We start from the raw sequence: 13,093 nt of genomic DNA, 5'->3' as shown, positions 1-13,093 counted from the left end.
AGTCTTAAAATACAATTAGCACATATAATACCTACACATGTACAGACTGGTACATAATCAAATTTCTAACATCGATAATTTGACATTCAAGTGAACATGGACAATAACAACAGATAGGTATGTAGGTATTTCGTCAAAGTAGGTACTTTCAACAATTTTTTTTTTTATTTAGCGTTCGGTTGACGTAAGTGGGTAGGTACTAGCTGAATGTTTTTTTTCGTTTGTTATGAAAATCTTGTTGAGAGTTGGGTGGTTTAGCTAGCTCAGAATGGACTGTATTTAAGTGGACGATGTCGGCAGGGACGGTAAGAAGCCGCAGTAGGTCTGCAGCTCCTTGAATGAGCAGGACTTCCTGCAGCACTCGTCCCAGACTCCTCGTCGGAAGCGGCGATGGTAATCGTTCCTCAACTGCAGCGAGTTGGCAGCCTGGCGGGAGATAATTGGCCATGTGAGTTCCTCGGGCATCTCGTAAGCATAGTCATCGCCTTGCAGCTCCGAGTCTGAAAAAAATATTGAATGTAATATAGCAACTGGAATAGGCTGATTGAACAAAAACGTTATCTTCCCTTATAACGTAGCTACTAATTTTTAATGCAATCCTCCACCCGTATGTGACAAATTTTATCTCGCCAGCACTTACACGACGAAACAACCGTAAGTAAGTAGGTACCTACCTACCTAGTAGGATACTAGGGAATGAAACCGAATGCTTTTTACAATCGAAATGATATTTTTTTAAATAATTTCGAATACGGAATTGGTTAATTCGATTATAATTATAACATATACGTATAAAATCTATTTAAATCATTAAAATTAATAATGGCATTTCCAATTACATGTGTTCCAATTATGTTGTCTTCGTGCGAACTGTATATAAATTTCCCTAATAAACAATAAAAAGTGTTAATCTCAAGTGACTTGCCACGTAAGTATGGTCCTGTATATTATTTGTCTGTGTAGAATATAAATAAATAATAATATATGCACATTCTAACGCAGCACCACAGGTCAAATACATTGTACATATAGTTTTGTATTAGTGATCGATAAATCTGTGGATGCAGCCTGTTTGCCATAATAAAGTGATAATATAATAAAATATATTATATATTTGTACAGCGCCCTTCAGGTTATTTTACACAAAAATGGCGCCATAGAAATCATTCAAATATTATTATTATCGCTAGACTTATAGTTGGTATATCTATGTGTAGATTACTTGCTCTTACTATCGCTAGACTTATAGATGGTATATACATATACTTGTGTGGATTACTTGATCTTATTATCGCTAGACTTGATGGTGTATCGATGTGTAGATTACTTGCTCTTACTATCGCTAGACTTAGAGATGGTATATCTATGTGTAGATTACTTGCTCTTACTATCGCTAGACTTATAGATGGTATATACATATACTTGTGTGGATTACTTGATCTTATTATCACTAGACTTGATGGTGTATCGATGTGTAGATTACTTGCTCTTACTATCGCTAGACTTAGAGATGGTATATCTATGTGTAGATTCAAAGATATTAGAAGAACGAGATGTGCTATGAGCAGTTCGTACTGAGTGGAATTGTTTTGCCGAGTGTCGCCGGTTTTGTTCACCAATACTACTGCACACCTTCGCTTGCGTTAAGGTATCCGCACTAATACATAGAACAGATTTCTGTGCGTACACGTCCCGATACCGTTCAAAGTACCCTAATTAGGTAGTACTCCGGCTACGGTCCGGCGGCCAACATAGCATATCTCGTTCTTCTAATATCTTTGTGTAGATTACATGAACTTATTAAATGATTGCACTCACAATATTTTGAAAAGCGAAATTGACTTGCATTGTAATTGGAATCAATTTTTGTAAAAAAAATATTTTTTCGATAAGTAATGAGATTGCGTCTTTGTCGAAAGTGTTTTCTGTGCCTAGTATTTTTTTCTCTAAGGCTATTACGATTATTATTACGTTAGTGGGTAGTGGGTGGTGGGTGGTTCACCCCTCTCGCACAAATCTCCCGCTGCGTGGAAATTGATTCTCAATGTTTGAACTAAAGTTCAACGTGGAATAGTACGTGATAAAAATAATATAGGACTTATAACACTTCGTTGATGTAGACAACTATTCAATCCACGATATTGTGCTAATAAATTATTCTTGGTGGACAATTCATGAAAAAAATTGTTAATTAAGAATAATTATTATTCCGTACTCATTAATTTTTCATTTGGTTTCGTAAATAGTTGTTATATATAAATATTTTAGTTTTATATATTCAATAATTTTACTATCCAATTAATAAAAACAGTTCATTTGTGTATAAGTTCTGCTGTGTAACTATTTCTACGTGTAGTTTCAAAAGGCGGATTGAGGGGTATTTTCGCGAAACTGGCTGATTCCATTTTTTATAATTTTTAAAATCAATTTTGACTTAAGGCAATGCACTACGTCGTGTAATATTTTTAATCGAGCCGCTATCAATAACACCACTTACGTTGATGGCGATAAGGTTTAAATTCCCGCTTGACACCATCCGCCTGTTTTGATTTATGCAAGAAAAAAACATGGCCAAAAAGTGCCTTTTATTTTACAAAAGGGCTTAGAAAAATACTCGATTATTTCAAAGGCCAAGATGCATTCTACTCGCAGCACTTTAATTAAAGCATCTGAAACATTTCTAGGCGACCAAATTTTCAAACCAAAAACACACGATTTTGCATTACTACGTAGTGCATCGCCTTGTGAATGAAATGTTTTTATAAATATATTTCTATTCATTATTTTTATAATACGATGTTGCAAAAACTACTTATTCCCTTACTTATTTACATTATCCTTTAAAAATTACTGTTTCTTGCAAACTCGTCTTATTCCATCCAATTTTCAGCCAATAGAAACAGATCTTTTGGTCACGTGACAAAATGGCCACCTAGTTGATTTGTATGTGTTTGGTTTATTTATGATTTGTATGAAAGTTGCTGTCAGTTGTGTTATATAAGGCGTTTCAAAATCAGCTTATTCCAAGAGAGTTGGTTGCAAAACAGGAATATTCAGTATACGTATTTTTAAATTTTTGTGGATATTTTATTATTCAAATCGAATACTTTTTCACCGTTTAACCTTTATAATAATTTTTCAAATTTATTCAGTTTTCAGCGCGCGCTATATGACCCCTCAAACGAAACATGCTGCATGTAAGTTGTGCATCTGTGTGAGTAGGTAGGTACTGTAATAAGTCAATTAAGATTGATGGACCTATAAGGTTTAATGCTGGAAGTGATCAGTCTCACCTCGTATACATAATGTACAGTGTGCAGTATTGATAAAGTAAATAAATAATTGTAGCCTTGCAAGGGGTGTCCTTTTTGTCCCACAGCTTGTTGTAGGTCCCATCACAGACCACCGCGAGGGTGTCTGCCAGGTATTTCCCGCAGAACTTCCTGCGGCCGTCCCTCTTGGGATACTGGAACGTGTCACTCTGGGACTGAACCACCACAGAGGACAGGCACACCACGCTCAGGAGCCACAGGGAGTTCATCTGGAACAAACACACGTTACTTTACACACCAGTTGATCGTCTCCTCAGCACACCTGAAGCATTAATTTATTAGTTGCGCAACCCCGTGAAAATCTCCGAATTCTCAATTCTTTACAAATCAGTTCCAATTTTTAAAATATAGATTTTAACTATCCCGCAGCCAAGTGGGGGAGTAGGTAGTTCCCAAAATTACTATCCTCCTTATATTACCTTAAATACTTGACATATTGTTATATCTGCGTTACTATGCAGATTTCGTTGTTGGGAACTATTTGTAAAAAGTAAAAAGTTCTTTTTTATAACCGTGTTTATTTACGTGACAATTAATAGGACTGGATTTATCTACACTGTTCATTACCCGAGGGTTGGTAATTCTCTGGTTCAAGAAGCTTGTTCCCTGTCAATATCATCTACACAAGTACTTGTTAGACTCTAGCGACATCTGACGGACTCTGGAGTAAGCTTTATGACTAGCGCCATCTATCGCTTAAATACTCAACCTTATTTCCATACACCACATATATCATTTTAGTATTTAACGTATTCCTGCGCAAATACACAAGTTACCATTAATAATTGACTGAATAATTGGGTTTTCTATAGTTTAAAAGCCCATAAGACCGAAAAATCATGGGGTCGTCGCGTCGGAAGACCCACTTTGTTACAGACGTTTGGTTTGGCATCTCTCGGCCTGTCAAGAGTTAAAGAAGATATTTTAAATAAATCCTCACCACTTACATGTTACCGACTCCGATGTGTAAAAAAACTTTCCAACAGAACTACAAACACCTAGGAACAAAATTCTTTAACAAATTACTTTAAATAATTCAAAACAAAACAAAAAAAAATATATTGAAAACTTTAACAACAAAAATTGTAAGTACCTAAGAATTTAATTTATTTTTATTTTTATTATAATTAAAACAACAGTAGTAATAAAAATCGAAATAACACCCTCTCTCATACACGTTATGGGGGGTACATCTTTAAATAAAAAATAAAGATACCTACATATTCATGAAAATGAAATGTTACTATGTATATATAATTGTACATATGAATTATTACTCCGTTTTCAATATTTTTTTATATCTTACTAGTAGGTAGGTACTTACTTATTTTAACGCTTTTCTGAATTCTTAACACAATCAGTTCCAATTTTGAAAATGACACTTATATTCAAAGCAAATTTTAATTCAGTGAAATGTGTAAGTTTGATTGTTTTAGATGACACGGAACCACTCTGGAATTACTCCTTGCACTGAGGAAACACTTTTGGACTGACTTACATGGAATGGACTTGTGTGGTGAACGTGGTGGGAAAATTTCCACCACCCAAAAGCGCTTTACTTCATTGAATGTAATAAATCATCGTCGATCTAATGTAAACCTTTTATTTCTTATATATTTCTAATAACTTAATGAGTAAATACTAAAATTGCAACATTTAATCATTGAAGACAATAAGGCAAGTCTTAAATGAACATTTGAAACAGAAAAATCAGAAAAAAATTCCCGAGTTACGAATAACCTGACAATATTCGAAAATCTCTTACTACCGCCACAGTAAGCGGAAAATTATTGCTTGTGTCATGAAAGAGGACTTAGTCAACTGAGTAATTGGTACTCTCAGTGGCGGTCCGTGACTTTCAGTGAGCTAGAGAAAATTGGAGAATGCCAATTGAATTTTTTTTTTCAAAATTCAAATTTTATGTGGAAAGTACAGAATCCTCAAATTGGAAAAATCCTGAAGATCTTCAAATAAAAAAAATATATTTTTGAAAACATTGAATTTTGAAAATATGTTTTCAGATACAACACACAAATAATGTCGTATTTTTCAATCTTACCACTCTTGCTCACTGAAAAGTCACGAACCGCCACTGGTATTCGTACAAAATAAAAAAAATACAGCTGTTGATCTACGGCTACACAAAAATAAAGTGGATTTTTTACTACCGTTTATCATTATTAACTCAATACCGTTTAACATTAAGATCAATCAAATTAGAAAATTCAAAGAACTGTTTCATCAAATCGTTCAGATTTAAATAAATACGAAGAAACCGTTAAACATAAAGCTGGGAATATCAAGTATAATCAAAATGTTTACAAGGTCAAACTAAGTACCTACCTATCAGTCCGTCCCAGCTGACCGCTCCAAATTAAATATGTACCAATATTTATTATTATGTCATTAATCACCAGCGAGAAGGAGGTCAGTGGAAAAAATAATTTATGCTTTAAGCAGTCAAATTTCAGCTGTTAGCGATAAGGGTTAAAAATGACTTCGAACTTTGCAAGGCCTCATTTCAATGTAAGTTTGGAAGGGTATTTACCTCGCACGTGTTGGGAAGTACCTGCCTCCTACCTTTTCACAGAACAAAAGACTTTGCGATATTTTTTAAAGTTTTTAAGGCGTGTGTCGTTTCATTCTTTATCCAATAATTTATTTTTACTAAGTTTTAATTTTTTTTATTAGTTTCAATTGCAAAGTTTGTACATGATGTAGGACACTTTTTTTTTAAATAAAACAATTACATACCTATAAAATGTTTTAAAAAATGTAAGTTAAGGAAGCCCACAAAGGCACTGCCTGTAGGTGGTTAATGTAAAAAAAATACTTGTTTAATAAGAACAGAAATAAACGCATTAAACAAAATAAAATACTAAAATACAACATCAAGCAAGTTGTAATGTAAATTTTAAAGTTAAGATATAGTAATTTAATTTTGATGTGATTTTTTTGTTTTTGTTTTGAGTGTAGTATAAAGTTTCATGATTAATTTTTTACTTACTTTTTGTTTTTTTATTCTAAGTATACAAATGATGTTAATTTAGAATTTATATAATGCTGTACTGAAAAATGAAACATGACAAGGTTTGCAAAGAATTTATATAAACAGTGTTTCAACCATAGACATATGAATATTAGTAGACCTGCCCTAAGTGATTAAAAGCGTATTATCCCCACTCCCCATACCGGTTCCATTGGAGCCGGCTGTGCTCGCGTATGGCCTCAAGTGAAATTTGAAAACGTGACGTCATCATTCTTGTGCGAACTATGGTCGAGGCATCATCGGTTCATTTTACGAAATAACACGGCAAAATGTTGACTTGTACTATGAAAACTTGTAAAAATAGATGTGAAAAAGAGAATAAACCCAATTGTCGTATTACATTCCATATATAAGCATTATTTTACTTTATTTTAAGCATATTCACATCGTATAATATGAATCAGTTGTTACTATCACATCGAGAAACGTCTGGACGCGAAACACAAAGCTGGTTGGTTGCTGGGAAGTAAATTATGAACATTTATAAGTAACTAAATACTTAAACGAAATATTCGACTCTGAAAATAGAACCGAATTTTTTTGCCGAATTTGGACTTCGCAAATTTGTTCATAACGTGGCGAGTAATTTGCGCTCCCATGTAAAAATGTCTATTCATTCAAAAGCAGATTTTACTTTTAAGAAGTAAATGGTGATATTATAATGCGAGATGCCTATTTACTGTTTGATTTATTGACGAATCACAGTCAGCTTCACTCCCTTCGTTCTTCAACAGTTAATTTTACCCCTCGCCATTATCTTCTCGTCTATTAATTCCTATGTCTGTGGTTTCAACATTATTTTTCACTTTGTTTTGGTAGAAGATTAAAAGTACGCGGACCAATAAAACTGCTATATGTTTGTATTAATTTGTTTTGGGTGGTGTAAAATACATTGTTAATCCTTTTGCTTATTCTATTTCCCTTTTTTTTCTAAATTATTATTATTTTTGAAGTGAAACTTCTTTAGGCGCGTAATGAATTTTCGGGGACGGAGTAAAACCGAGTCAGGATCGACACGAAAATGCGGGTACCCCCACCACCGCTCACCGTTCACTGTCCCTCTCTCACCATATGCGCTTGTTGAGGTGGGGGAGCCGCTCACGAACGTTCTCTCCCGACACGGGACAACAATCGATGCAGTTTTTGCACGATTCATTAAGGATTTAAGTGCTCATGTATATATCTCGCACTTTAGTTACCATAACCCAATTATCACGACATTAGGAAATGATATTCATGAAATTGACAATGAAAATGGCACATGATTGGCAAATTGTCATTGTAATTTCTTTGTAATTTTTAATTGTAATATTGTTATTTATGTAATATTGTATACTTGTGAATAAATTGAAAATTTTTGGAACTATACATTAATCGAACGTCATTCATCTATAAGAAAATATTAGAACAAGCAAATCCATGCTTCGTCGTTGAATTATTTAACCTCTAATTTTCAAACTAACCTAAGAGAGAAAATAGAGATGATGAAATGAAAATAGAGAGAGAGGAATACTAGAAGTTTCACTTCTGTCTTGCGTAGGCTTGACACACCCACTTTTTTTTAAATACGTACTTCATGGTTTGCAGAATTAAATATTTTAGTTTGGTAGTTAAGTCAGTTGGGAATGTTATATTTCTATTTTATGTAACTTTAATTGTGTGCTTTTGAGTTATTTGTAAAGGCTTAATAAATGCATCAAGCGCATCACCCCATCCTATAATTACTTCTCTCACTAGACCTTTGCCATATTCTGTTTTCCGAGGGGAAGGAGCCGAAGAAGATGTAGAAGGGAATGTGCCTGGCTATTCAGATATGGTCACCAAACACGTCTAAAACCATTTGAAGCAACGTTTCGATTCTTAATGGTCACTTTTCACCAGGGCGATACTCGGAGTAACTAGCATTCCCAAACGTGCCGCAAGTATACAATTCACAAATTATTTTTAATAAGAATTAACGTGAAATAACACAATTTAATTTAATTAAATTTAGGTGAACATGCGATCTCCGGATTCATAGTCGAGGACCTTCCTCGACCACAGGGGCTGATATTAGTTTTTTAAACTCAGCCTATAGAATCGGCAATCGAAATCTAAAGAAATCGTTAGGAAAGAGCAAAAAATAAATCTAACCAAATTAGATATAAAAGATGAACCTCGAGACAATATATCCGTCATATGCTACCAAGACCAACACATATACAAACTTATGGAAAACATCACCATAGATATAAGTATATTTATTTATTTATTTATTTTTCATGTTCTCCGTAAAACGGTTATTCACCAATACATTATGGAGAAGATTACAAATTAGACAAAAAGTATAGCAAAACACATAAAAAGGTCAGTTTCACTACTTTGTGACATACGTCAAAAGATAATTGTTAAACTGCCTGTAGGTTACGTTAAAAATGTCGATGGTCAATGCAGACTCGTTGAGCAGTTCAGTCGCTCTGTTGACTGGGGCGTTCTGATAGGCAGAAGTCCTCGCTTTTGGAGCATAAAAAAGGGTATGGGACCTTCCACGAGTATACTTGTCTGGGACATATAAGTTAATCTCTTTCAAAATAGGTGGATTATGTATAGTTCCAGAGATTATCTTAAAAAAATATTATATTAACTCAATAATCTGATTGAACATAAAATTATGAGAATCAGTGGGCCCTGAGCACCGCGATTTACTGGCCATGGCCATGTGAGGAGGATGCCAATTGAAAAACTAACGAATAGCATGACTTGAGCATGACCAAGTGGGTGCCCAGAAGATGCGACCCGGTTGCTAACCAAGGAAGAGAAGGACTGAATTTTTGGAAGAAGATTGTAGCACTGGACTTAGATGGACTGGAGCAGAATGGCCAGGGTTCGGAGGCTTGGGAGAAAATGTATAGAGAAGGCAAAGACTAAACTCTCGTTGCGTTGTAAGTTGTGACAATAGCAAACACACACAAAGCTTTGTACGGTGTCTTCTTACGAGATTGAAAAAGTGATGAGAAGATTAGTGGAACGAAAGATAAAGGTAAATAAATTACAGACATAACCTCGACTCACGCAATACTCTAGTGGAATTAGACTTTTAGAGCTAAGTGTCTGTTGGTGAGAAGTATGACAAAGGCTAACCACAGGCTGCCACAAACTGCCTCAAAATCGTCACTCAAGTGGGAACATGCTGGACAAGTGCATGGCATCAGGGCCGGCCTTGAGCCAAACTGAATTTGCCGCCCCTTATCAAAACCAGTAGACGCCTAGGTAGGTGATCACTGTAATCAATAAAATTTGGATGATTTATATTTTTGTGTGGCGTTTTGTGAAGCGGACTGCTCCAATTGCGTCCGCATAGGGCTGGCCCTATATTGTATTGCATTACTTGAAATTCAAGCATGATTAAATGGCATTTGTGGTTGGGGAAGAGAAACAAAAGTCTCCGAGAGATGAAATGGGAAGGCTGAGGATGACAAGCCAAGAATCATCAAAAATGAAAATATCTCAACTAGTCCTGCAGACAAATCTAAATTTCAGAAGGCTCCTGAATAACAATTCCTGCAAAAGTTATGTTTTTTAAAACGTATAACATTGATGCGTGAATCTTCTCAAAGTCAGCTTCTATTATCATTGAATATATGAATATTATTGTCTTAGTGAATTATATTATTATCATCGCCAAATCTAGTGTACAAAAGCCTTATAAAGACAAAAGAAGAATAGCTTTTGATCGACCGTATATATTGCGAGAAAACATGTGTTTTTAAATCGAAAATTCACCATTATTCAAAAAATGGTCAGGGAAATTTCTAGTCACGTGATTGGGTCACGAATTACGAATAATCACGGCAAATAATGATATAATGTATACCTGCTGCATCTGGCATCTAGATAGGGTAGGGACTGCGGTGTATTACGTTTGGTACCGTGTAGGCACCGTGTATGTGGTATAGGCACCGTGTTGTGTCAGGGGGCATTGTACAAAGGAAAAATTACCAGGAAATTAATTGCCGCAAGAAAGGAAATGTGTAATCAAGATTGCCGGCGATGTGACAACCTCACGACAAAGGGACACGCTTTTTGAAATGGCTAAAACAACACGAATGGGAATACCGATCTAAAAACCAATTAAAAAAATTATCTTACAAAATTTTCTTAGTTAAAATGACTTAAATACTGTTTTATTAAATGTTTAGACCAATTAAATTAAATGAACTGTGCTTTACCAAAAATTTCGTGTTTAGATTTCCTTTCTAAATTTAAAACTATTATTTAGAAATGCTTAGAATGTTAAAGCTTAGCTTAGTTTTAAATGTGCAAACGAAATTTAAAAAAAATGCAAAGCTATGGAATAATTTTGGCAATTTTACTGTGGCACGGTTAAAAGATAAAAGAGTCCGAAATTATTCGATCAAAATAGTAATTAAAATAAATCATGGAAAAAAGCTTTAAACCCAATTTCTAATAGAAGGGAGAAACATTGTTTATTTTCATTTTTTTATTTAATTTATGTATTTTTTACCATAAATACATACTAGCCTCACGGAACATAGAAACAGGACGAATTTCTGGACCATCTTAATCACTCCATAACAAAATTAAGTTCACAATGGAGCTGGAAAACTAAGATAAAATCCTGCATTTTCTAATATGGTATCCTAGAGCACACCGTATACACAAAACCAACTCATACCAATCGGCGAATCGGATCGAAAAGGCTGCCCTTTCTTGTCTTATGTTTACAATTTGACTGATAGAATTTCCAGGATATACCTGCAAAAACCAAGTTTCCCCTTGAAACAGATGGAGTTTAAAAACTCAGCTGTTCGGGAAGTAACAAGGTTTACGTAGGCCAGATAGAATGGGCGATCTCCAAAGAATATCAGAACACAAGTCTTGTGAAGATCCAAAACACATATAGGGCGCCTAATTACGGAAGCAATTGAAATTCATAAAAATTCATTAAAATTAATAAAGACGATGGGGTTAAGCTGAATAGTTCTTGGTATATGCTAATTAACGGCTACACTAAAACTAAACGCAGAAAACAATGTAAAGTCATACTGTAATACCAGCTCTTAGAGGATTGGAGTTGAATACGTCTGGCCTGATGATAGACACTGTAAAGCTGTCCAAAAGGTTGGCGAAAGAATGAGGTAGCGCAACACGGCATAATACCCCAAAAATAAATCACCATAACAAATTATTTTTGCATGTTTACAGTGTTTATTATAAAGAAAAATAAATAAGCTTTTCCTCACCATATGCCCTCGAGGTAATTTTGCACCAAAACGTCGCTATACAAATATTATTATAAAGAGGCAAGGCTTTTGTGTTGGTGAGGGAATTCTATCTCAAATAATAAATCATATAAGTGAGTTAGTAATAATAACTAGAAAAAATAAGAAAAAACGCAATATTTTTCGATACCGGAAAACGATGAATTTTCGAAAATAATTACAAATATTTACTTATACAGTAGTTTTAGATAATTTTTCAATTTAAGCCAAAATTTATAAATACTATCGATATATTTTTAAAAGTTAAATGGAATTAAGTGTTAAAATAAGTTATTCCCATACAGAAAGCTTGTTAAAATTTAGTCTTTCTTCTATCTTGGAGATACAATAAAGATGTTGGCAATCAACTATTCAAATTTATCCTTTTTCAAATCACATCAACAATAAATAATACGCATCACAAAAGAAATTACTTTCACCACAACTATTGTAGTAAAAAGTTAAGTTATTAACTGTTAATCATAATTACTTTTATATCTAATTTTTGCGGCTTTACGTTAATAGGCCATATGCTAAAATTAACGTAACTTTTGGAGACGATAATTAACTTAATAGCATGGTGGATGAAACGCACCAAAAATGTACCCAAAACAACTTAATTTAATTAAAAAAATTAAACGTGGATGTTAAGGAAGAAGGTTAAATGAACTCACCTTGATTGCAGTGCGGTGATCGAAGTCCCAAAGAAAAGTGATGCCCGTTGTAGGCGAGCGCCCCTTTTATAGTCTCCGCCGAAAGCTCACACACAATCACACTCTTTACTCTTGAAGAACTTCTTATCAATGAAAAAGCTCGGCTCGCCGGTGCGTAGCGGCTGATAAATTGAAATAATTGTAGCAATTAATCATTTTTATATAATATTAACATTAAATTATTGATATTAAAGGTGATTTTCATAATCTAAAAGACACTCCTGTGAAAATTGGTAGTTTGTGAAATTTTTAAATTGTATTACAAAATTTTCTTTGGCCGTGTTTTTAACAGACAAATTTAATATTAAAATCTATCGGAACTGAACAGTTGTAAACAAATAATGCAAAAATATCATTTAAAATTTGAAAGACTAGTGCAGACCCAAAAAATACGCAAAAAAAATCTCGTGTTCCACTATTATCACGCGAGTAGCAGTGCTCTAGGAACGGATTTGGCAGTTTCTGGTTGTTCGGCGTTAGAGAATTGGATATCAAATTTGACTAATTGGAGGTAAAATAACCAAAACCGGTTTTTTCGCTTAATATCTCACCAAATACATCAATGGTGAGAGTCTGAATTCTCGACAGTTCCAATTTAGAAAATGGTAATTAAAATAATTTTCTCTTAAAATATTATATTGTATGTTGGTACCAAAGCTTGTCTGAATTCTCTAAACGAACACTTCCAATTTTGAAATTGTTATTTAAATTCACAGCAAATTTGAGTTCCAAGTTCAT

The 13,093-nt window shown here is 34.1% G+C and overlaps 1 protein-coding gene across 1 annotated transcript; it reads right to left on the bottom strand.

The window, feature by feature from the left end:
• Positions 1–93: 93 nt before the first annotated feature.
• LOC149423892 (LIRP-like) lies at positions 94–3,896 on the bottom strand. Its single transcript, XM_089631925.1, has 3 exons — positions 3,858–3,896; positions 3,355–3,541; positions 94–500 (listed from the first exon to the last, which is right to left on the bottom strand). Exons 1-3 carry the CDS (start codon positions 3,894–3,896, stop codon positions 280–282), a joined length of 447 nt encoding a protein of 148 aa, XP_089488051.1. The 3' UTR covers positions 94–279.
• Positions 3,897–13,093: the final 9,197 nt, after the last annotated feature.

Source organism: Hesperophylax consimilis, chromosome 5 (genome assembly GCF_061612785.1).
Source record: "Hesperophylax consimilis isolate HC1 chromosome 5, BYU_Hcon_1.0, whole genome shotgun sequence".
Classification (NCBI taxonomy): Eukaryota; Metazoa; Arthropoda; class Insecta; order Trichoptera; family Limnephilidae; genus Hesperophylax; species Hesperophylax consimilis.
The sequence above is the reverse complement of the archived record's forward strand: the minus strand, read 5'-3'. Positions and strand labels throughout refer to the sequence as shown.